This window comes from Tenrec ecaudatus, chromosome 3, assembly GCF_050624435.1.
Source record: "Tenrec ecaudatus isolate mTenEca1 chromosome 3, mTenEca1.hap1, whole genome shotgun sequence".
NCBI lineage: Eukaryota > Metazoa > Chordata > Mammalia > Afrosoricida > Tenrecidae > Tenrec > Tenrec ecaudatus.
Genome location: NC_134532.1, coordinates 186,354,110 through 186,378,990, shown reverse-complemented (window position 1 = coordinate 186,378,990; position 24,881 = coordinate 186,354,110). Strand labels below are relative to the sequence as shown.

At 38.4% G+C, this 24,881-nt stretch overlaps 1 protein-coding gene across 2 annotated transcripts in view; it reads right to left on the bottom strand.

Moving 5' to 3' along the window:
* Positions 1–683: 683 nt before the first annotated feature.
* ARAP2 (ArfGAP with RhoGAP domain, ankyrin repeat and PH domain 2) overlaps positions 684–24,881 on the bottom strand; it is a 270,205-nt gene continuing 246,007 nt past the window's right edge. For both annotated transcript variants that reach the window (XM_075544450.1, XM_075544452.1), the window contains exons 28-33: positions 20,421–20,560; positions 11,856–11,938; positions 10,567–10,602; positions 8,714–8,777; positions 5,733–5,867; positions 684–3,551 (exon numbers count right to left, since the gene is read on the bottom strand). In XM_075544450.1, coding sequence (XP_075400565.1) covers positions 3,168–3,551; positions 5,733–5,867; positions 8,714–8,777; positions 10,567–10,602; positions 11,856–11,938; positions 20,421–20,560 — 842 coding nt within the window. In that variant the 3' untranslated portion in view covers positions 684–3,167. The remainder of the gene's footprint in view (positions 3,552–5,732; positions 5,868–8,713; positions 8,778–10,566; positions 10,603–11,855; positions 11,939–20,420; positions 20,561–24,881) is intronic.

Sequence of the window (24,881 nt, the reverse complement as noted above, 5' to 3'; positions counted from 1 at the left end):
CCTTCCCTCCCCGCTCCCCCTCCCTCACGTGCCCTTTGTAATTTATACATCGTTATTTTGTCATATCTTGCTCTATCCGGAGTCTCCCTTCCCCCCCTTCTCTTCAGCAAATTTTTAATGCACTATTTGTGATAAAATTAGGTGCTTTGGCTGATATTCAGGTCCGCTCATACTCAATTATATACGGTATCTCCACATACCAGAGCAGGATATTTGGGCCTTGTACTTGAATCACATGACTCATACAACATTCAAAGTCTTCAGATATCTGAATTAAAACTTAAGAAAACAAATCCACCACCAATTGCATTCACTATAACAGCCATGGCAGAGAACACACACACACACACATACACAAACACATACCTTTTCAAATTAAAATTATGGAATTTTAAAAGATGAACTTTTGTTACCTGTAAGATTCTTTTGTTCTGCATTTTCATGTTTGAGATAAAGCTGATCGAACACACAACAGAAAATGCTCACAGTATAAACTCACCGGCTTACACTGGGTTAAGTTCAAATGAGCAAGGTAAAACTGCAGTTTGAAAAATGGTGAACATTTTCATCACTTTCTTTTCAAGGTGACTATTACATTTTAAAAGACAAAACATACTAACAATTGGATGCTACAATCTGTCCAAGTAAATTTGATGTAGTTTAAAAAACTTTCAGCAATAGAAGTCCTGTGTATTTTAGAATTAAAAAATGTCTTCTGAACGGTGTAAATTAGGATCTAATATAGTTACATTCAGGAGATAGAATTACTTTGATTCATTTTGAATTCTCAGCGCCACTTCCTGAGTTATCATGCAAAGATCTGTTTAGAAATCAAATACTGAAAAGCCATCTCTATTAATGAACTTTGGGCTGTGAAAGTCAGACTGACATCAGTTCATTCTGGGTCGGGCTTGCAGGTAGCTATCATTTAAAATAAAACAATGTTCATAGTAAGTGCTATAAAAATAACGTATTCATTTTGAATTATATAAATTCAATAATAAAAATCTATTTGAATTACTTCAAAACAACCTTCAACTCTTTGAAAATCGAGAAACGTAATAGTCACATTCAAGTGGACTCGTAAATACTATTTTAATTTTTACTCAAAATACATGTCATCAGTAGCCCTTATCTTATACTTGAGAAAAGGGGACATTTACACAGGGAAAGAAAGATACACAAGCCATTCGATTTAAGTTTAGGAATAAGAACAATCCAGATGACACAGGTTAAAACTCTAGGTACTTTCCCACAAACAGGCCAACAAAGTCAAAGACCCCTTTTGAATAAAAAAATATAAATATTTGTTAGAAACAATACTTTAAGATTAGTTTTTCTCCCAAGTTCCCCGAAGGTACCCCAGTAGAGCCAATGCTACCATCAATATCATAAACTGACCGGCAGTTTTCCCTTTAATTACATTTTGGATATAAAGAATACATAACATGCCCCGCCCTGTGGCAAATGATCTTTTATCACCTCCAAATACGAATGGTCATAAAACTTCGTAGCTTATCACCAAACTATTATTGGGCTCTCTGTGGTATGGGTCTCTGCACCTGGACAAACTTTGATAACTGATAGAAGAGGGAAATGCTAGGAATAACGCTCAGGTGAAATGAAAATGAAAGGTCCCCACACCTAACACAATTAGAAAGAGATGCCGGCAGCGTGTTTGCATGTAGGTCTTAGGAAAACCCCTCCTCCTGACGTGGCATAAAAGTCAAGGCTGGACGACTATTTGGAACCACTGGATGGGACTCAAAAGGTTGAGCACTTGACCACGAGGCTTGTCGCCGTGAGCTGGAACGGACCACCCGGCAACGGAACTGCCACCAAAGTTCAATAAAGTGAGATTACTATTTTATTCTCAAGGCCTGCATTAGATGTGAACTGTCATCACCATCATGTACTGTCACATGAACTGACGCACGGAGTGCAAGTCAGAACAGCACTGTGCTCTGCAGGGTGTAAGGCACTGACGTGGGGGTGTAGATCGCCAGGCATCTTTTCCAAGGAGCTTCTGGGTGGACTCAACCCTCCAAACTTGCTGTTAGCAGCCAAGCGCATGAACTCTTTGCTCCCCCAGAGCCTCCAAATGTGAACTCAGACCCCAAATTCACTGTCCTCGAGGACGTTCTGGCTCCTGGCTAGAAGTTCCAGAATGGGCAGAGGAAGCCACCCCCCCAAGACAAAATGTTAGGTTGTGCTATTTCAGTTGATTCTCACATGCCGGAGGACAATATTCCAACCTTTAAAAAATAACAGAAAATCAACATACAAAGCCTAACACGAACAAATTCAACAGCAAGACCCTGTGATCATGAATTCACTTCGTACCAGAAGTATAGCGAGGGGCTCTCAGACCATTGCCTGTGCACAGCGACAGTGCGGATGGTCTCGGCGCAAGGTCCTTCAAAAACCACTCCTCCAGCACCGCGGAAAGCGCTCCTTGCCACTGAAGTGCAGTGAACGCAGATGCGGCTGGTGCGCTAAACACCGCAAGTAAGAAGGAGCAGTGGCATTACTCATGCCTGTTGGCCGGAGAACGCTCTTGGGAAATAAAACACTTGCCTTTTTCCTTCACAGGCAGTTTCCTATTAAGTGAACTACAATGAATCTTAACCCGACTCCTTGGACTGCAGGACATTTATTAACTCCTTGTCTCTTATGCAAACATCTGTGTTGTGAGACAGCCACTAAAATAAATCCTTCCCCGTTTTCAATTTATTTCCCTTTCTTTCCTCCTATGTAAACCTAAAAAAAAAATATGGTAACTTAATTTACAAGGTGTCTCAAAGTGCAAAATGTGTTACATACAGTTTTGTACGGTCTGGTTTATACACAATATTTTATACAGTACAACTGGAGATTTCTGCTCATAAATTACAACACTTAGAGGACTATTTTTAAAGTGTCAGTTACTCTAAGCAACCCAATGTCTTTTTACACAGGTTAAACCATTGAGCTTTACAAGCTATGTTCAGTTCAAAATAATGTTAATTTTACACTCCTCACATATATACATCGTGTTTAAAATGTTCTTTCAGTGTTTAGGCATAGGCAGGGAAATTTCACAAACCAAGAATCACCATGTAGTGTGGCTTCTGGTTTGGGCATGAACACTGTTTGCAAGACTTTAAAATAACAATCTGTGGGAAAATTCATTTCATTTCTTTCTGCAAAATCTGCTCATCTTGAAACTCTTTTGGAAGCGTTCTTGTTCGCTGTAGAACTACATTCAGCTCTTCGATTACTTTTGATGGTAATTTATTATCAGACTCCAAAGTTGCTTTAGTGCTTCTGTCCTCAGTCTTCCTCAAGGTCTTCAAGCCTTTGTAGAACTTTGGTTGCTCAGGAGGTGCCTCCGCCCCCGTGTCATCCAGGCAGTTGAAACTCCGATGTTTCCTGGCTCGGTGTTGGAGTCGGTCTCCCTTGTGCTCCAGGCAGTGGGCCACCATGGAGGCCCTCGCCTTCAACGTGGGGTCCAGCGGCTCTTTGTCAAGCTGTGCACTAAGCCTCAGCCTTTCAAGTTCGGCTCTGGCACTCTAAAAATAAACATGCAATGTCTCATGGAAAAGCACGATTTGGCACACATTTGAAAAATACATTTTGGATGAAAGTGGATGCTTCCTTATGTAAGAGTTTATTTCTATGATTTGAGCTCCTCACTTTCCGCTGACACAAGTGACATGTGTCATGCAAGAATTTCTAGGCTGATCTTACAGCTACCATGACAAGCAGCTTCAAAGCTTCCTTTCGGGTTCTTCCAATTGACTTTCATTTCACATTTGCCCCTCACAACACATTTCTGCGAAGGGTATGATGTGTAGTGAGGTTGCCAGATTTAAAAATCTGCCAAAAACACTGGACAATTCTTCACAAATGTATCCACTGATAGGATTTTTCCCCTCTTAGGAATACTTTATGTTAGTGACATTTTAATTTATTTTTCCATTTTAAATAAGTTCAGAAGAAATTATTCTGTAACTATAGCTTTGAATAATTTCATGAATCAAATATACTTTTACATCAATGTTATTTATACTTACTTTTAGTTCAGTGATAGTAAAATTCAATATTTTGCTAACATTTGGGCATTGTAGAGTTTCTTTGCCTAATATGTGAAATTTATAACATTTATTAGATTTCTAAAAAGAAAAGCAAACAAAATCTCAAATCCACATGTTTATTTTTATCTACTCATAAACTTCCGTTCATTACTACTACATGGGATTATTTTAAGCTCCTTTAATAATTAGTTCACATCTCATCAATCTTCTGAACTTAATTTTAAGGAAAAAGTATCTGTGAAATATTGGGGTTAGGTAACAGCCCACTGTATAGATAATCAGCCAATTGTAGATTCCAATACTATACTTGATACTGGTTTATTTTTTTATGTTAATAATTTTTCTTTTGTTTTGCTCCATAATTATTCCTTAGGTGATGCGAGGAGAACCCAGGGATACTGCAAGGCATATTCACGACCTTTGAGAGCTTCCTCTATTCAAACTGTGTCCCATGATCTGGGTTCCTTGGAAATATTATTTAAATTTTTTTAAAATCTAGAATAACTAAAGACCCCATATTTCTACAGAAAATTTATTATTATGAAGACCTGTATGTGTAAAAATGGCAGTGGCAACAAGGTCATGATTTCTTTTAGCTCAGTTCTTCCCCTTTATTAGATCAACACAGAGGCCCATGTAGGGACAGCAATGGGAATGTCATTTTCCAACATTTCAGTTTTTAGAGATGAACATTACAGTAAGATCTATCTATCTATCTATCTATCTATCTATCTATCTATCTATCTATCTATCTATCGTCAATAAAAAATGAGAAAATATCTAAAAATCTGATGATTGATTAAAATGGTTTTTGTCTTTCATAAGTCATTTCTGTTTGGAGAGCAAGAAATTCCAAGAGTGTAATTCCAAACTGAGGCTCCAGGAAGGTGTAGGAGCACTGAAATACTCTCTTCTTCTACTGGTGGTCCTAATGAAGGTACTGAAGCACACACGACTCTCAATGTGTCTAATGACATTTGAGAGTGACCAAGCCTATGGCATTCCCTGAAGAGATTGAGCATCACAGCAAGATTGATGTAGCTCATGTTCTCCCTGCCCTTCAAAGGGAAAGTAAGAAGATTCTGCAGCCTTTGTGAAAGATGCCAAATCTTCTTTACTGACTGTCAGGGGCCATCCCCCAGATCCTCAAATTAATTGAGACAGCCCATCATTTACCAAACCACTGGAATTTGATTGTTGCTGCTAGCAAGTCTAGTTGCCATGGCTCCCGACAAATTGTGCCCCAAGCTCACTCCAAGGGCGTGGGCTTGAAAGTGAACTTGTAACACTAATAAGAGCCTGAGATATTACCATCAGAATTTCTGGCCACATATTTAAAACTGCTTTATTATTTTAGATATAAGAAAATAAGTGGCATTGTCTATATTGAATTGGGTGGCCCATGGCATTATTAAAATAAAATGAAACATAGTTTATAAAAAAACAACAAAAAACCCTCAACACTTCAAAACCTCACATGGAATTATTTCTAGTGGTCACGATATGTGTGATTATCACCATGTTTCAGAGATTGAGACAGGGCTTTTAAAGCCAATGAAGTAATGACTATACGGAGTCATACCAAGGCATAGGAAAACAAATGCTATCATTCAATACAATGTCTGCAATTACACAACAAATAAATTCCTCACCTACCTCAATATTCCTCCGGGCGAGTGTTGCATTTCCCTCATGCTGAATGGGAATTAAAGGCAAACCTCCGATTTTGGGATTTTTGGTTATAGAGCGTTTTCGTTCCTTTCCAGCCGGCGGCCATATATCATTTTCATGCTGTGGAGACACAAGTTTTATGCTGTTGGTGGGTGATTTTATTATGTAGTACTCTGTGCTATAGGGCCACTAAGAACCTTTCTCAAACACCCACATCAAATGATCTACTTTCTCTGAGCATGCCATCAATATTACGATGTTGACTCCATGGCAGCATTGCTCCAGGATGTGAAGCTGCTAAGTGAACCGAGCTTTTAGGTCTCAGTTCAATTTCTAAGTTTCAAATACATGCTTTCTATACCACGTATCAAACCAAAAGGGGCAAAATATTTTAAAACACTGGCAAATCTCACTGGGGGGAGAAAATGAACAAACATACTTGTCTACATTTCTAGACCCCTGTAATCAAAACAAAACATATTTATTTTCTAGTACAAAAGTAATTTGATCTTACACATAAAAAATCAACCTGAGGCATGGATGTGACAAAAAAAATAGCCTATTTTATAACTTCTAAATTTTTTTTTCTTTTTCACCTATTGAAATCTAAGGGGATGCTACCTTTTACAAAAATATCCATACTGAGAATCATTGTACAACAGAGAGTATGATATATTTGTTCTCAACATATTGTCGACATTGCTGTGGCTGGAGAAATGTTAATTTTGCAATGGAGTAAATATTCACAGGTAAATTCATAAACGTTAATGACAATGGCTTGAGATAGGCATAAAAATGAAAAAAAATCTTTAAATATTTGTTTAAAGGGTAGATTAACTTTTCAGAAGTTGGCAAAAACAAATTGATTTTCACAATAATCTATGATAGAAATGCAAACTACAACCTGGAGAGCTTGTTTACAGACGTCCTGAAGAAATGGAAACCATATGGTGAACCATACATCTAAATACCTACTCTTTTTTTTCATCACCTCTTCTTACTGTGTGTTAATGTATTCCTGCTCTTTTCCTGTCCGAATGATCATTTATTGTGGTGTATTGCAGCAAAGAGCTAAATTCATCAACTATTTTCTGTGTACTCAATAAAGAATAATAGCTCATTAATATTGAAAGACATATTTCCAGGACTTGTACTTTGCAGTTTACATGTATCAGGGTAATTCAAAAGGGATTACTATAGATGTGGCAGTGTAGTGGGCTATGTGTGGGGCTGCTAGTCACAAGGTTAGCGGTTTAAAAGCGCCATTCACTGCGGGAGAGAGACGAGGTTTCCATTCATGTAAGTATTTACAGTCTTGGACATCTGCAAGGGCAATTATACTGTCTGTACGGTGATTGCTATGAGTCCGACCCACCTGATGGTCCTAAGGAAATACACATTTTAAAATTCAAGGCCATTGTTTAGTGACACACTCTCCCAACTAGGACTAGATAGGATGTGTTGCCATCTCTCTCTAACTCGTCCCCAAATAATTCTGTGCTCTTTAATTTACACCACATCCATCAAAGTGGCAGTTTTGGAGTCTTCAAGGGATTCAAATTGGGTGCCATTTAAATGGTTCTTGAGTTTGGGGAACAAAAAGTATCCTGAATAGGTCAGAGCGAGGTTGTAGGACAGATGGAATACGATTTCCCAAGAAGATTCTCACATGACAGTCCTTCCACTGGCAGAATGAAACAAAAACCCCACAGCACAACTTTCCTGACCCCTTTCTCTTCAGTGCTGTTTGTTTGTTTGTTTGTTTTCAATGATCTCAAATCTCATCCTAAAAAGCCCCACGATTAGCTCATGTCCTTCAAGAAAATCTCTCAAAATCACCCCTCTGGAGTCCTACTGAACAGTCACCAGAACCTTCTGCGTGGACTGTTCTGCCTGTAACAACTTTCACCTCTAAAGTTTACTAGAATGTGTCTCCTCTGATTTTTTATAGTAGTACTCGAACAGCTGAATTCCTGAAAGTCATGGAAAGAAAAAGAGTCTTAGGAAAGTTATCTGCATTTGTTTTTCTGCAGTTATTTCCACAAAGTATTTTTAGAGTTGGTCTGAGAGGAACAGTACTTCTCAACCACTCAGAAGGTTAATAAATCAAATGACCAGAGGTAAAGGTTTTCATCAAAACCATTTGGGGTAAGATGTTGAGGTGAGTTAATCATTTTAAGAGAAACTGGAAAGTAATACAGAAAAAAAACATCTTCAGTAAAAAAGAGTGGACCTTAATTGTTAGCAGTGGATGTCAATGGTCTTGTGGGAAGCATCTCTGGGAATTCAGGCAGATCAAGGTTGAGTGGAAAACTAGTCTTAGTCGTGGAACTATTTAACCCTCCCCTTGAAGAGTGAGCCCTCTACTAAGGATGAGCCAAATGGAGAACTGGCTATAAAGGTTGACACCAGGCACACCTGGATTTGGAACATTAAATAATTGTGGGTGCCTGAGCAAATAACAAAATATTGTTAACCTTTGCCTCTTCATCTATAACGTGCAACAGCTGTGGCTTCATGTGTATTTGTAACAAGGAATACTCCAGTTGATGCTTCTTAAATCTCTAGAACACAATAGCTTCTTGTTTCAAAAAATGGAGTTAGGAAGCAGGAGAGGCCATCAGGAGAAAGAGATATAGGAATAATTATTTAAAATAAGTTCTGCTAGGGATTCTGGCAGGATGGGAGTTTCTGACCCTACATCACAAACCAATCTTCCTCTCCTAATCCCAGAAATGGCTGGGTCCAGCAAAGGAGAAGCTGCTGCAGAAGCTTTTACATTTTTCTTCCTATGGTAATGGTTGTACTTGAATTGTTCTTTAAAATATCAGTAGTCTAAAAATATAAATAAGAGAATAAAAGTTTATGCTAAATATAAAAATGGAAAGTTATACTAAAAAGTATTTGAAAATCACATTCAGACGAACACTATCTAAATATAAAGAGTGGAGACAGATATATCATACCTGGGCAATAAAAACACTTGCCATCCATTCCATCTGAGTTTGTAAGCTATCACAACACAGATACCTGCAAAACAAGGTCAGCAAAATACATTATTCAAAATGACAATGGATTAGACTCAGGTACATTTGTTTGGTGAGACATGATCAGAAATATCTTGGCATTTCTCCTGATTAGCGTCTTTCTGTGATTAAGTTGCATGAGACTTTCATTAAGGTATATAATATGAAAATGATGTGATGTTATTTTTTAATGCAGCTGTAGGCTTCGGTAACCGCTGACAAACAATGGAAATACATTTGGAAAGGCAGCAAGGTCAATGTTAAGTTGATTTTAAGATACAAGATGGGAAAACACTATTTTTGTTCCCTAGAAACTCTGAGACTAAGAAGAAAAATGTGTCTATTCCCTCACAGGCTCAGACATAGTCTCCATCACTGTGATCATAAACATGAATCCCACAAGACCCCCGGAAAAGGCACCAAATGAAAAATGACTGCGTTTCCAGCAACACTGATTCATTAAGCTTTTATTAGAAACCTAAATAAAACCAAGATCAAGCCCTCAAGAAACTGGTTGTCTGTCAGGGGAGTCAGGCATATAAACAAATACATTGTAAAATATTGAGAAAAATCTAAAGTAAACCAGAACAGGCACAGAAATGAGAGACTGAGGTATGAAGTGGGTGTTGTTTCCAAGGAAGAAAATTCTCTACTTGATGTTAGAATGACATACTGGGCAATTCTCTGTAATTATAGCAGTTCTACTGCTATAACATGAAACACAATCCAATTTTGAAACAGCACATTTTTTTTAAAGTTTGCTTCTTTTCCTAGTGCCTCATGGAGACATTCCACTGCTAGGTGCACAGAACTTAACCTCTCTCCCTACACATGTTGTAGTGAGGCAAATGATGGTCCAAGGTGAAGGCTAGTGGGGAGCGCTCTGGGGCACTGGAGGTAAGCTTCCAAAGAGAACCACAGCAGTGTCTATTCCACAGGGAGAAGATGAGAGTAGTAGGGAAAGACAGGGATGGGGTTCAGGGAAGGGAAAACATACATAAAATACATAAATGTGCAGCAGTGGCACATTTCGGGTGAATTAAAGGCAGTTTATTGTTTGATCACGAAATGAAAAGGAAAAGTAATGGAAGATGAAGATGAAGGAGCCACATACTAAAGGGCCTTCCATTTCATGTCAGGGATCCCTGGCTTTATTCCATGGGTGATGAGGATTTACAGACATTTTAAACAGAAGAGAAACATGGCATGACTTAGAAATGCCTTTTCAGTGACTAGATGGAGAAAACGAAGTGAACATGAAGATGAAACCGAGTGAATGGAGGCGTGGTCTTGGGCATCAAAGGGGAAAACCTGACAAGGTTTAGTGATTAATTAGACAGAGGCAGGGGAGGGACAAAGCAAAATTATGCATAATCCCACAGAAACTGATGGAGAAGTGGTAATACTAGTGGGGAAAGTACATGAGTAGAAAGAGTAAGTTTGAAAGTAGGGTATGTAATTTTATTTTAAAACTGTAACTTGGCTACCTCTTATCTTTTTTTCTTAAAATAAATCTTGGCTACTTTTTTTCCCATTAAATCTAGGCTTCTACACTTACATAAGAATGAAAGCAATTAGAGGTTATTTCTTTAAAGAAGCATTGGCAAACTGAACACAGTACATGAGATTGGAAGAGACCTAAACTTGGACACAAATCTATTTTCTTGTTCTTGGACTCAAGGCATTTGAAAAATTTTCTTGTGTGTAGTCTTATATGCCAAATTATAAAGTGATTTGTTTACAGGGGTTGTCACCAACATGGAAAATTCAAAAGTTAGCCACATTTTACTTACCAGTGCTGCTTATCAGAATATGCAGTCAATCCCCAACTATATCACATGGGAAAGCAAGCAGAACAAAGCACATACATTAAAATAATAAATCTCACAGGATCAAATAAAAGTTATTTGTTATAAAGCCATAACCTAATGGTAGGAAAGCATAGTATTATAAACACAGTGCTTATAAATTTTCTATAAGTAATACTTCATGTTGAGGGATTTGGCCAAAACTATAAAGTAGAGCGAAGGGAGTCCGAGGCAAGGAGTCCCACACAATGCCATGAAGAAGAAAGAAAATTATTTCAGAAGTCTAGGAAAGTGCCCCAAGTAAGATAATATACATTGTGACCTACTTGGATTAGAGTAAGTTCAAGAACAGGTATATGCACTTAGATTAGAAATTAAGTGTGGAGGTAAAAATGAGGATGTCTTTAAAATAATAACTATATAAATATATATAATTTTAAGAAGTTTCATATTAGTGAATATATTCTACTCACTAAGAAACTATCAATCAAAGAAATCTTTAGTAAGAGGGCATGACATCTATCAAATCCTGAAGGTGAGTTAAGTTGAAGGCCACATTAAGAAGATGGGTACACTCATTTTATCTACCATCCATATACTCTGTACTCAGTACAAAACGTGGCTGCTTGAAATGGACCATTGTCCTGGAAGTCAAGCACCAGCACTATTGTTTTCTTGGGTGTAGTTGAATGAAATATGCTGTTTGCCACCCTCCATCTCCCAGTATACAACTGATCAAGGAAAGGGATGTTGAGGGGCCTAGGTGCTCCCTAGCAGGTAGGGTTTCTTGGACAGTTCTTGGAATTCCATGGAGGAGGCAGAAATCACCTAACACCTTCACCTGAGCCACTAAGGAAAATACTACCTCACCTTATCTAGTCACATAAGTTCCCTTGCTCTGGAATTGATGAAGTCTCTTCCTTAGAAAATACAATACACTAAAAGAGGGGTTCTCAAACTTTTTAATCAGGGGCCAGTTCACTGTCCCTTAGACCCATTGGAGGGCTGGAGTATACTTAAAAAAATATGAACAAATTCCTATGCACACTGCACATATCTTATTTTGAAGTAAAAAACAAATGGGGCAAAAGCACCCAGCAGGCCAGATAAATGTCCTCAATGGGCCACATGTGGCCTGCTAGCCATAGTTTAAGGCCCCACGAGACTAAAACTTTAGTTTGTAAGAAAGTTAAACCAATTCCCATGATCTCTAAATCCTTAGACATATTTCCTCATACATTCTTCCCTTTCAATAATCTTCTTTCAAAACTTACCTAGTTGGGGGCTTTACTTTCTTCCTCACTCCACGATAGAACTTCATTGAACCGAGAGGAAACATCTTGTCATGTTTACTACTCTGGAAGTAAAAGAATTTCAAATTAATTTCCTAAGCTTTCTTAAATTTCCCTGAATATGATTTTTTCAAAGTTACTTTATCCAAAGTTTCACACATTTATTAAGCTTTTAGTTAATAAAAATTATATTTAAATTGTATTAAAGCTCATATTTAATTTGCATTTAAGCTTTATATTATATTTAAGGTTACAGTCATAAACTTAAATATATAATTTTGGGTATAAACAGGGAAGTTTCCAAAAGTTTTTAGAGAAACAAAAGGAAAGTAAAAATTTCCAAACAAAAAAATTTGGGGTGTGTGTTTATACATAAATACACATAAATGTTTTGAGAGGGCTTCTGTCAACTTTGGTGGTTTACCAGTTAAGATGTAGTGATCCTCCACGATGTGACTCTAATAATGTAATCAACTCCATAGCAGGATCTGTTATGAGCAGCCAATGAATTGTCAGATTAGGATGACCTTACGACTCAGGTCAGCTTCTGATGCGTTTGAAAAGAGCTTTCCTGGAGGGCATAGCTACGTCTTATAGAACTGGGAGCTGTGGACAACCTGGAGGCTTTTTGCACTATCTGGATCTTAACTCTGGCTCATGGGCCTCTGGTCCTTTGGACGAAAGCCAAGGTGGAGTAAGATAGCCATACAGCCTGCCAATAGAGCCTGCCAATCTTGGAGCAGTCAGCCGCCTGCCATCTGACCTGCCAGTCTTGGGTTCATTTGCCTCATCAGTCAGAAGCCAAACCTGCCGAGCTTAGATTCTTCATCTGCCTCTGCAGTCACCCACGTTTGGTTTACCTTGGGTCCATCAGCAACCAAAGCTACTAGAGTCAGGAGAAGCCGACAGCTAACATCTGGCTCAAAGACCTGGAACCTGCTTGGATTCAGATGGGTCCACTTCTACAACCGCGAGTCACTTTTTTATATATAAGAGTTTTTCTTTTGATACATTTCTAAGCATCACTGCTTTTGCTTCTTTAGAGAATCCAGGCTAACTAAACGTATGTACAAAAATGCACACACATACAGATCCTTAATTCTTTATTCATACATCCTTAGAGGCAGAATTCCTATTTTTTATTGAAAACTTAAAGCACAGTGCATAACCCATACGTTATGCAATTTTCCTTTGTCACCAGTGCTGAGGCAGCTCTCTGTACTCAAATGTATTCGCATCTCTAGAGTGACATGCATAGCATCCCATAAAGCAAGATACATGAGTAAAGCCTATAAATATCTTCATGTCAGTTGTGGCCAAGTTTTACCACCAATTGAGTTAATAGTTTTCAGTACTTTTTTAAATTTCAGAATTATGAAAATCAGGCAGTGAACCTCTATGGTAACATTGGATCATATCAAGTATTCATTTTGATAAAAATTAAATAATCACTAAAAGTCATGAAAATAGTCAATAAACAGAAATTATATATATATATATATATATATATATATATATATATATATATATATATATATATATATATATATATAATACCTGGAACTAAGATATGTTCTCCACCCCTATAACCACATCTAAAAAATCCCAAAACCTGAAGTGGTAAAACAAACAAAAATTTCTTGAGACTTTATGAAGTAGCATTGACTCAATGGCATTGAGTTTGCTTTGAGTTTTATAGCATCTTTAAAAAACAGTAATACCAAACTACATACAGTATTTATGTTTAGATATCTTGCAATATATTTTATGTAGGTTTTACAAGAAAACTGTTGCTTACATTTTTAAATTCACAAAGTATACCTCTGGTTTCAAATGATAGGCAGATGGTTTTTATAATAAAAAGCAAATCTTTGGGATCATAAGTACTTTTCTACTTCATAGTTTATGACATCACTAGTTAGTTTGTGACTACACAAGACCTCATTTTCTTGTTTGTCTATGACATTGTGGTGTGCCGTCATGTTGACTTGGGCTCACTGTGGCCCTAAGTGATGGATACAACTGTCCCAGAAGGTGTGCTAGACTGAAATCTTTCGGGGATCGGTTCCCCCTCTCTGGAAGGGCAGGTGGGTTCAAATGGGCACCTCCTGGTTTAGCAGCTGAGCGCTTCATCTTTGCTCTACCATGGCTGTTGGGTTGTGTGTAGTGATAATACACACACCGCCGGTGCCAGGGGGTTTATATTAGTATTCTAGAGAAAGGGGATTGTGAAGATGAAATGAGAAAACATCTCGGAAAAGTATATATAGTACCATGATTGACATATGGTAGATGCAATGGAAATTAAAGCGACTGTAATTATAAATTTTTAAAAACATCTCATAGAAACAGCAATTTAGACAATAGGATTTCATGACAACTCACAAAGCTAACTTAGCATATATATACCTGAATGCATTACAAAAGTCTATGAAAGATAAATTACTACTTTGGTTTTCTTTATGACAGCAGTTTAAATTTGAAAAGCAGAGGATGGAAAATGTTTATCAAATTAAATCAGTTTCTACAGAAAATGGGTTTAGGGTATACAAAAGAAACCACTGCTATTGTTAGATAATTTTGCGTCAGTTCTGACTGATGGCCCAACCGAATCCAACACTGCTCAGGCCTCTACCACTCTCATAATCATGGTTTCATGCTCATTGATCCTGCACACCCACCTGAAGTTAATTTAAAAGCAGTTGCCACAGTGCATCAATAGGAAACCGCCCCAAATGTAAGTCAGATTCAGAAAAGGACGTGTCCTGAAGGATATTATTGTTGATATCAATTGGACCTTGATAGTAAAATGTTCTGTCACCTTGGCTGGGCCTGTTCTCAGAGATCTGGAAGCTTAAGAACAAGTAATTCCCTATGATGAGTTCACATACAGACCCTGCAGAAAAGCTTGTTGGCTTCTTGCTGGGTCTGGATCTTGCATCTGACTAGATGGCCCTTTTTCTTTTTATAACTTGAGCCAAACTACTTACCAACTTGCCTGCCAATCCTGCGAGTCTTCAGCAGGCTGCAATGCCAAATTAACTACTGATCTTGGCTTCATTTGCCTCTGCAGCCACAAACCTGTCATTTTCTTGCCAATCATGAGGTCATCAGCCCCCATTGCTACTCAAGTCTGGACAAGCTTCCAACCAAAAAGACCTGGTCCAAGGACTTGGAACTTGCCTGCTTGAACAACTATGTGAGACACTTTGTTGATATAAATATTTCTCTGAATAGTCATATATAAGCTTTAGTAGTTTTGCTTCTCTAGAGAACCCAGGCTAAGATAACGAGAATGCTGCTTACTTGTATTTCATTGACTAAGCAAAGGCATTTATTGTGTGGATCATACCACATGACAGATAATCTTGTGAAGAACATTGCATTGTGCTCTAACAGAACCTGTGCATAGACTGAGAGGCAATTGTATGCACAGACTAAGGGAATATTGTATAGTTTAAAATCAAGAATGGTATGTATCAGGTTCGCATCCTTTCACTGTGCTTATTCGACCTGTCTACTGGGCACATCATCCCAGAAACTAGACTATCCGAGGAAAAGCATGTCATCGTGACTGGAGGACGACTCATGCAGACGACATGGAGGAAACATAAAGGAAAAATATTCAAGGGATTAGGGTTAATGTTTTGGCAACTATTGGATACCGTGGCAGCAATCATACAGCCTGGAGTTTTCATGATAATTTACTCCCACTCATCATTATCAGTAAGCATACCATTTATATTATTGTAGATATCATTATTTAAAATCATAGTTTTTAACCTTTTATACTTTGTGACTAGAATCTAGAAATGGAATTAATGAGTGAGGAGTACGTGTCTAATAGAGTACATTGACTTACAATGAAACATGTATCCATGTAGTTTGCTATTCATTTTCTGTTTGGACTGGCTCAACAAATTATTCATGTTTTTACTGGTTTGCAGTTCTTTACATATTAGGTATGAACTTGCTTTGTCTCTTCAATGAGATATGCTCTCCAACTCACAGTTAATTTAAAATTTCCTTTTCCTAAGTATATACTTTCATCATTTTTATGAGTTCATATATAATAATAATCTCTTTTGGACATTTTAACCCTTTCATCAATTTAATATGTTCCTATCTTCTTGATAAATTATGAAATTTTGGGGTGAGGGAGAGAGGAAAAAAAGAGGAGCTGATACCAAGGGCTCAAGTAGAAAGAAAACGTGTTGGAAATGTTGACTGCAATGTATGTACAAGTGTGCTTAAAATAATTGAATGGTGGAGTGTCATAAGATTTGTAAAGAGGCCCTCAATAAAATGACAAAAAAAAGAAATTGTGTTGTAGTTTCATGGGTTTATAACCATAGAGTTTAAATCTGATAAAAATATGACATGGAAGTTTTTAATGTAAAATATAGGTGAGACAGACCAATCTGTCTTGGAAGAAGACCAGAGTACTCCTTACAGGTAAGGATGGCAAGACTTCATTTTACATACGTTGGACATAACTTCAGGAGAGATCAGTCCCTGGAGAAGGACCTCATGTCCGTCAAGCAGAGGGCAAGTGAAAGAGAGGCAGGCCCTCCAGGAGATGGATTGACACCGTGGCTGCATCTATGGGCTCAGACATAGGGACCATTGTGGGGAAGGCACAGGACCGTGCAGTGATTTAGTCTGTTGTGCACAGGGGTCGCTGTGGGCTGGAGCCGACTTGCTAGCACCTTACAACAACAACACAGGTGAGAATTTACATGGCAATATTTTGTGATCAACCCTTCTAGCCCTAGATATGGAGCAGAGATCACCTTTCAGTATAGACTCCATGGCTAATGAGTTGATTCTGCATTTTAGCCACCCTCTCGGTTATATACACCACTCCCCAGAGGTTCTCTGGGCATAAACCTTGATGAGGGCAGGCTGCATTCTCTTTCTCCTGATGAGCAAGAGAACTCGCGATTCACAGCCCAACACCTAACCCACAGTGTCCCGGGGAACCTAAACCTTCTTTAGACATGGACGTATGATGCCGAGGAAACCTTAGGTTGCTAACCATAATGTGAGAAATTCAAATGCAGCAGCTGTTCTTTTGGAGCGAGATGACGCCATCTGATCCCATACAGATTTCCACCCTGAGCACCCTATACAGGGTCACTATGGACCAGAACGGACTCAGTGGCAGCAGGAGGGAGGGACGGTCAGATCTGACTCGTGGCTGTGAGTAGGACCATCTATCGCCCATCACAGTCTGATAGGCAAGTAAGCTAGGAGGTGGCTGGGTGGGACACAAGCTTCAGTGCTCAACTATTGGCTGAAAGGTTGGCAGTTTGAAGTTACCGGAGGTAACTCTGAGATACACCTGACTTCCTGCTTCCAAAAGGTCTTAAAACCCTACATCCAAGTTCTCTCTGTGCCCATGAGGCTGACATGAGTCCGGATGGTTTGATGGTAACTGACATCCATGTACGCCCTCTCAAGGAAAGTTCTCCACAGGGAAATCTCAGTGGAAAAGAGAGATTATTATGTACATGTCACAGTTCATCCTTCTGAGATTAACTTGCCCTGGCGAATTTCTTCAAAAAGTTCAGAACACGAGAGCAGTATGAAGCCTGCAGTTTGCTGGCTGAGCCACCTTATTTCAAAATAAACTTTTAAACTAAGCCAATTAAATTTGGGTGCTTAGAAATTATTCCTAGGACCGAAAGGAGTGTGCTTATTAGTGCATGTATCTTTTAAGGGGGGCCCTTAGTCATTTGCTTTTTCACACCATTAACAGTGCAGCGGTAATGTTCTTCAAAACCTCTCACCTTCTCTTTAAATCAAGTCTGAAAACATTTTAATTAACATTTTCTGCGCAGGAAAAATTCAAAAACAAAATACATCTTCCCCTGTGTAATACTCTAATTTGTTGTTAATGAGCATTCATAAATTATCTCTAATTAACACAGTCTCTTTAAATACACTTCTCAATTTGTAATTTCTACTTCCTTTTCAGCAATTCATGTTCTAAATATAACCAAGCGCACATATATTAATGATAACTGCCAAAACCAGAGCCACATTTTTATTTAAATAAGTTGGGGCATTTCACTATTGATTGTTTACTGCAAAATCAGCTGAAATGCTAACACTGTCAATGATCTGACCATAGCTATTAAAATGGAGAGAGGTCAGCAAAGTGGACCAGCAAAGAATTACCACGAAGTAAAATCATGTCCTGATAAAAATAGTAGTTTCAGTTTCAAGAAAAAAATGAAATCTTCCTGCCTTACTGTGAAAATTAAAGGATCAGTTCTATTAATTTATTCTGACAGATGTGCACATACTTTTTAACGCTACCTAATTAGCCGTGGTGTGATTAGAGTTGGTGTCACTCAGTGTAGTAACTCAGGGTATCACGCCCTGTAGGCCGAGGGAGGCAAGGCCAGCTGGTGGTGGAAGGCAGGCGTGGGGTGTGGAAACACAGAACTGGGTGAGAGGTGTGATAACACTAGCGACACTACTGGAAATTAGACTATAGTCCCACAACCCGAGGTCACTCTGGTTAGAACACAACAAAAACTGTGCTCAGTCTCCTTCAAGAGCACTGTCCTCTGAATAATCTGTTGACACCAGCATTGCCTACTGATTGATAGGCATTGTCTTAGATAAAACAAACTACCTCTCAAGAAGATAGAAGCGCTTGAAACATGTGTAAACCATTCTGTTAGTGGTGGATTTCACCTGTTGCTAAAAGAATCTGTCTGCAAGCCACAACAACACAAACAGCTTTACTCTGATTTTGGAGGTGCCATCTATCAATGAGGACTCAAACCCAAAGCCACTGCCGTGGAGTAGTGACCATATACTTATAGTGACCACAGCGTTTCCCAGCTTGTACGCTGTATGGACACAGAATGCCAATCCTTTCCCCCCACGGATTACCTGGTGGAATCTAACTGCTGACTTAGTGCTTAGCTGCTATGCACTTGGCCATGGTATCAGCAGGGTTGCTTGATAAGGGAAAAGACCACAAAAGATGAAATTGTATGAATTTTAACAGGTGAAAATACCAAAACCTAAACTAAGCCCTGTGCCATTAAGCAAACTAAAACTGCCAAATAGTCCTCCTGAGTGACGGTGAGATTTAACTCTTCAACCAACAATTTGTGGGAGTCTTGGTTATCCAAGTCCTGGTTAACGTTAGGTACTGTCAATCTTTTTATTTCAATCACACCGAAAGTCACAATGAAACTCGTTGCTGGGGTGTCACTTGAGACGCGTGGCGACCTCACGTGTTTCAGAGGAGGGACATGTGTTGCACGGGGTTTTCTTGGTGGGGCCTTTTCGGAAGCAGGCCAGCAGGCTTTTCTTGCAGTCCACTAGGGTGGGTTGGACCACCAACCTTCGGGTGACAGACCCGCTCTTCACTATCTGCCTATGCAGCGTCTCTCTCGGTCATACCAATGGGTGGAGAGCAGTATCTCACCAGGTTTTCAATGCACGTTTCCCGAGCATGAATGATGTGAACAACTCTGGCTCAATGGCTTATCGGTACGTCCAAATCTTCCTTTGCCCCTTTCTGAATGGTTTGCTTCTATTGTTGATGAATATGAGAATTTTTAATATTTTGGGGTGATTCCTTTTTTATATATATCGAAACGTTTACAGAAAAATTCATTATTTCCCATTCAAGTTTTCCATGAATTTTTGAAGCCCAGTAGTGTGTGTGAGTGTGTGTGTGCAGATTTTCTCAGTCTGTGACATGTCGGTTCCAATTTTTAATGGCGGCTCTGCATAGGCATGCCCCCAATAAAATGATTTTAAAAAAATTACATTTGTATTAAAATAATCTTAAAATAGATTGAAGTTTAAGCATTTAAAACAACCTGTAATATAAATCCACATTATCCTCACCATATTACTGATTTAGATATTGAGGTGGAGAAATTAAGTATCCAGAGAACTAACTGAATAGAGCGAGGCTTCATCACTCTTACAGCACTTCTTTGTTTCCATCTCTATTTCCCCTTCCAATTCAACATTTATTTAATTTAAAAATCAGAAATTATTGCAATTCCATAAAGCTATAGGAACCAAATTTGGTTAATAATATGATATTATGGAAATCAACCAAGTAAAATGCATGGAATATATGAATAAATTCTGTTTAGCTCTTGTGTTTTGTCTTGTTTTAACTTTTATTAATTTTCATTAGCTAAACACAAGCAACTTTTGCCTTAGGCTATGTCAATTACTTTTATTCATTATGATGCTGTCTTATAGGCTAGTTTACATATCACACATTTAAACTCCATCCCATCCCACCCCACCCCTCCCCTTTAGGGTAAAAGTCTGCCTGAAAACCTGAGAGGCACTAAAAGAGACCACATGCAATTCTTCCCTGTGTCATTATTAAGAGCATCAGTGTCGTATCTCAAAGGCAGAATGCGATCAGCGGCTTTTTATTTTCTATGGAGCTGTGGTTTCCAAGCAAGAGGACAGAGAGCACCATAAAATACGAACACAACACCCACAGAAATAAAACTGGATACCAGCTCAAATATTTCATTATATAAATACCTTCGAATCCTTGTAAAGAAAGAGGCAGCCATCTCGCAAAACAAAGTATCGGTCTTGAAATTTATTTCCAGACAGTATTTTAGATGGTTCTTCTTTGATTTTCAAAGCTCCTTCTTTGATACATTCCAGGGCGTTCCTCTCTGCGAAGCATAGCAATTACTTTGGTAAATGATGCACAGTTTTATTTTAAATAAACATAAATACTTGTAAATTGTTCTCTTGGCTAATATGAAGTAACAACTTCTTTTCTACCATTTAAAAAGCCCAACATTAATTTCTGAAGATACTATGGATCAGAATAGCATTGCTTTAAATAGACGTGTGTTCTCCTATATGACAGTCATTGATTACAAATAGCTACTGAGCACTTAAAATGTGGGTATCTTGGATTAAAATGTGTTATGTGCATAATAGACATAGCTACTTTGCATAAAAAATTTAAAATATCACAATTTGAAATACTGATTAGGTGGTGAGATGATTATTTTAGGCATAAGGGACTAAAATAAAATTGAATTCACTGGTTTCCTTTTACTTTCTAAATGTGGCTGATGAACCCATGGCCACCGACCCACAGGGCCCCTCTAAGGTTCCGGAACCTGTGAATCCTTATGGGGGAAGACAGCCTCACCTTTCTCCTGCAGAACAACTAGTGCGTTTGAAGCACTGGACTGATCAGCAGGCCTAACCCTAAGCCACACTGTCATCAGAGATCCTTTAATGTGGCTTGTAGAAAATTTTAAATTACCTATGTGGCTAGCATTGCATTTCTTTGAATTGCACTGGTAGATGCAATATGACTGCATGGGAGGAAAAGATAAAATGATCTATCTTCAGACACAAGAATCCAGCAATTCTTGAGGAATTACAGAGATTCCTTTAAATCTGAATCAGATAAGAATAAAACATGGCAAAATTCTAGGATGGAGCATTTGCCAATGATTATATTTCCCACATAACACTCTCAGTGTCCCATACTTAAACATCATTTTAACAATTTCTATTAAAGAAAAACTTTGCCAAGAACATCAAATTTGTATTTATTTTACTACATATAAATTTCATCAATGTACATATCTAGTCTAAAACTTTCCCTGAATATGCAGACTTAAATACCTAACTATTTAAACAATGAAAACCGTGACGGGTCCGAGGGGAGAGAGTAGGGAGCAGGACTCTGAAGTGTACTAGTTTTGATACCGTTTCCATGGTGTCCACTCCCTGCCACTGAGTTGATTCCGACTCACAGAGACTCCACAGGACAGAGCCCTGTGTGTTTCCAAGACTATAACTCTTTGTGGGAGTAGAAAACCTGGTCTTTCTCCAGGGCTCCTGTCAATTCTACTTCTTCTGAAAGAGAAGAAATGAAACCTAGCCTGAACAACTGTTCAGGTGACTATTCTGAAAAGGGGCATGGCTGGGTACGATATCAGGACTGTGACTGGGAGGATCTCCTTGGTATATGCATTCAGCACATGGTTTTAAAGTTACAAAACAAGTTAAAAAAAGTTTAGAAAGGAGGACCCTTAGTTGTACACATAATATCTTCTTTTATTTTGAGGGAGAAAGGAACTTTAACTTATAGGAAAAAAGTTCCAAAACAAATGCTTATATCTATATATAAGAAAACAAGAGTCAAAATAAAAACCGAAAAAAATTATAACTCAAACATGACTATGGAATCACTATCTGGAAGCAAAAATCCCTAGGATTAATCATTTCACTGATGAAAACTGAGAATGAAAAACAAGCATACAATCTCAGGATGTACATATGGTCTACAGACAACACAGATTTTACCACACTGTCATACTTAAAAGCAAAGAAATAAATCTGTCTCGGAAGAAGTGCATCTGCAGTGTTCCTAAGAAGCAAGGATACTAACTGTTCATCTCACACACTTGGACATGTTATCAGGAGAGACCAGTCCCTGAAGAAGGACGTCACACTTGGTAAAGCAGAGGGGCAGTGCAAATGAGGAAGACCCAGGATAAGATGGGCTGACACAGTCGCTGTAACAACGGCCTCAAACATAACTGTTGTGAGGATGGTGCAGGGGTAGGTAATGTCCTGTTCTGTTGTACATTGGGTTGCTGTGACTTGGAATCAGCTAGATGGAACCAGCTTGACTTTAAAATAATTATGAAAAATACACTACTAAAAGTGATATTCAGTCTCTGCTATCTGAGAGTCAATTAATCCCAAAGGAAAATTATTTTAAAGAACATTTTCATAGTCAAGTACCTTCTTATTATAATAAAAGAATAGTTTTCTAATAGCAAGAGAAAAAAAGCAAATGGAACACATATTCCACAACCACTCATTCATTTCTTCATCAAGGGTCTACGATATACTAGGTTCATGGAAGACACAACATAAAAGATAGATGTGATTTTTAGTCAGTGTTAAAGACAGAATTAAATGAAGATCAAAAAGCATTTACATATGCTATGATTTCAGGATAAAGTAAAGAAAACCATTTAAAATATTATAGTTTTATATATAGTTAAAGTATTTTAAGGAACACCAGACCAGTTAAAATCAAGGTATAGCCTGTAAATATTGAACATAGCCTGTGTCAGACATAGTCCCTTCGCATATTTTATTTTTCCAAGAGCTTTATTGGGAGCTAATGCTGACATATCATTCCACAGCTCAGTTAGATCAAGCACTATTGTACAATTGCTACCAAAATCAGTCTCAAAACATTGTCATTCTTCTTGAACTCTTTGATATCAGCTCTCCCTTCCTCACCACCACTTCCCCCACCCTACCCGCTGGCATGCCTTTTTCTAGTTGTTGTCTCTATAGGTTAATCAAACCTGGGTTTATACACTGAAAAACATAGGAAAACACATAACAAAGATTCATGAAGGTTACCCAAAATGACAAAACAAAAGAGATAAATTCGAATATGGAAAACACACACAGAAAATGTTAAAAACAGATCAACCCCAAAGTATATCAGAGGGGGGATCAACTGACCCGTTCAAGACAAGTCTATCCTTTTAATCGACTATAGTTCTCTCTTCAGGACTCTCTGACTGAAACCCAGGTTTTCCCATCCCTCAATCATGGTCAGAGGGAACCACCGGAAGCTTATTCCCTGTGTAGATAGATGCTGCAAATGTATTTTGGACTCCCACTGTCCTTCGTGTTGCCCACCAAATTTCTCAAGTTAAGATCTGATACAATACCCTGTTATCATGGCTGTTGGTGTGCTACTTCTTCGTGGACTTAGTTGACATCTCACTTAGATGGAGGCTTGTTTGAAAACAAGCCTTTAAGACCCCAGATACTATTTGATCTGATAGCCAGACACCATCTAATTTCTTCATCACATTTTGCAACAGCACACACTACCAAGCAGGACCAGTGCCCTGCTCCCTTGACACATTTTTATCTAATCTCTTTTTCCCTTTATGTTTTGTTCAAATTAGCTGACCCTTTAAGAGTCTAGCAATAGAAAATAACTAAAAGTCCAGAAGCTAAGTCTACCACCATCTCCCTGTGGGTTTCCGTGATTGTAACTGTTTATGGAAATCGAAAGCCCAGTCTCACTTCCGCAGAGTTGCAAGTGGTTTTGAACTGCAGACCTGGCAGATAACAGTTTAATGAATAGCCACTGCACCACCAACACTTCTGTGTGGCAGGAGAAAGGTGAGGTTATCTGTTCCCATAGCCCATAAATATAGTTTCAGAAATCCTATAGATGGTTACTATGAGCTGGAATTCGCTGGTGGGCAAAGGCCTTCGGCTTTGTGGATCACAACAAACTGAAGATAGTATTGAGAAAATGGGATACCCGAAAACCTCCTGGGGCTCATGTGGGACATGTACTTGTTGGGAGCTGCAGTAATTTGTACAGAACAAAGGAATACTGGATGATTTAAAGTGAGGAAAGGCTTTTGTGTCGGGGTTGTATTTTTTCACTGTACCTGTTCAATCTGTACTCTGAGAAAATAGTCGATGAAGATGAAGATAAGGAATCATACAACATCAGCATTAGAGGAAGGCTTGTTAACAACTTACACATGCAGACGACCCCACCCATCTGCCTTGCTGAAAGGAAGGACGACTGAAACATTTGCTGATAAATGATGAAGATCAATGACTGCAGTTTTCAGTATCGATTACAAATAAATGTAAAGAAACCTGTAAACCTCAAAAGTGAACCAAGAGTAAGGTGACAAGATGTCACGCTTTTGGTGGGACAGTCCAGATTTTTAACAATTTGCCCCGTGTCCCGCGGCGTTTTAAAAAAGTCCCGATTTTGGGAAAGAATCACAACAAGCTGGGAACGGCGGGCGAGCGGGAAGGGAATAAACGGTTTTCGGGTGCCATGTGGCCATTTCGCCAGGATATGCGTTTTATATTATTTTTGTTAATTTTATAATGTTAAACTCTAATAATAACAAATAATTGTTGAGAACTGATTATGGAGAACTGCTTATCAAAGTT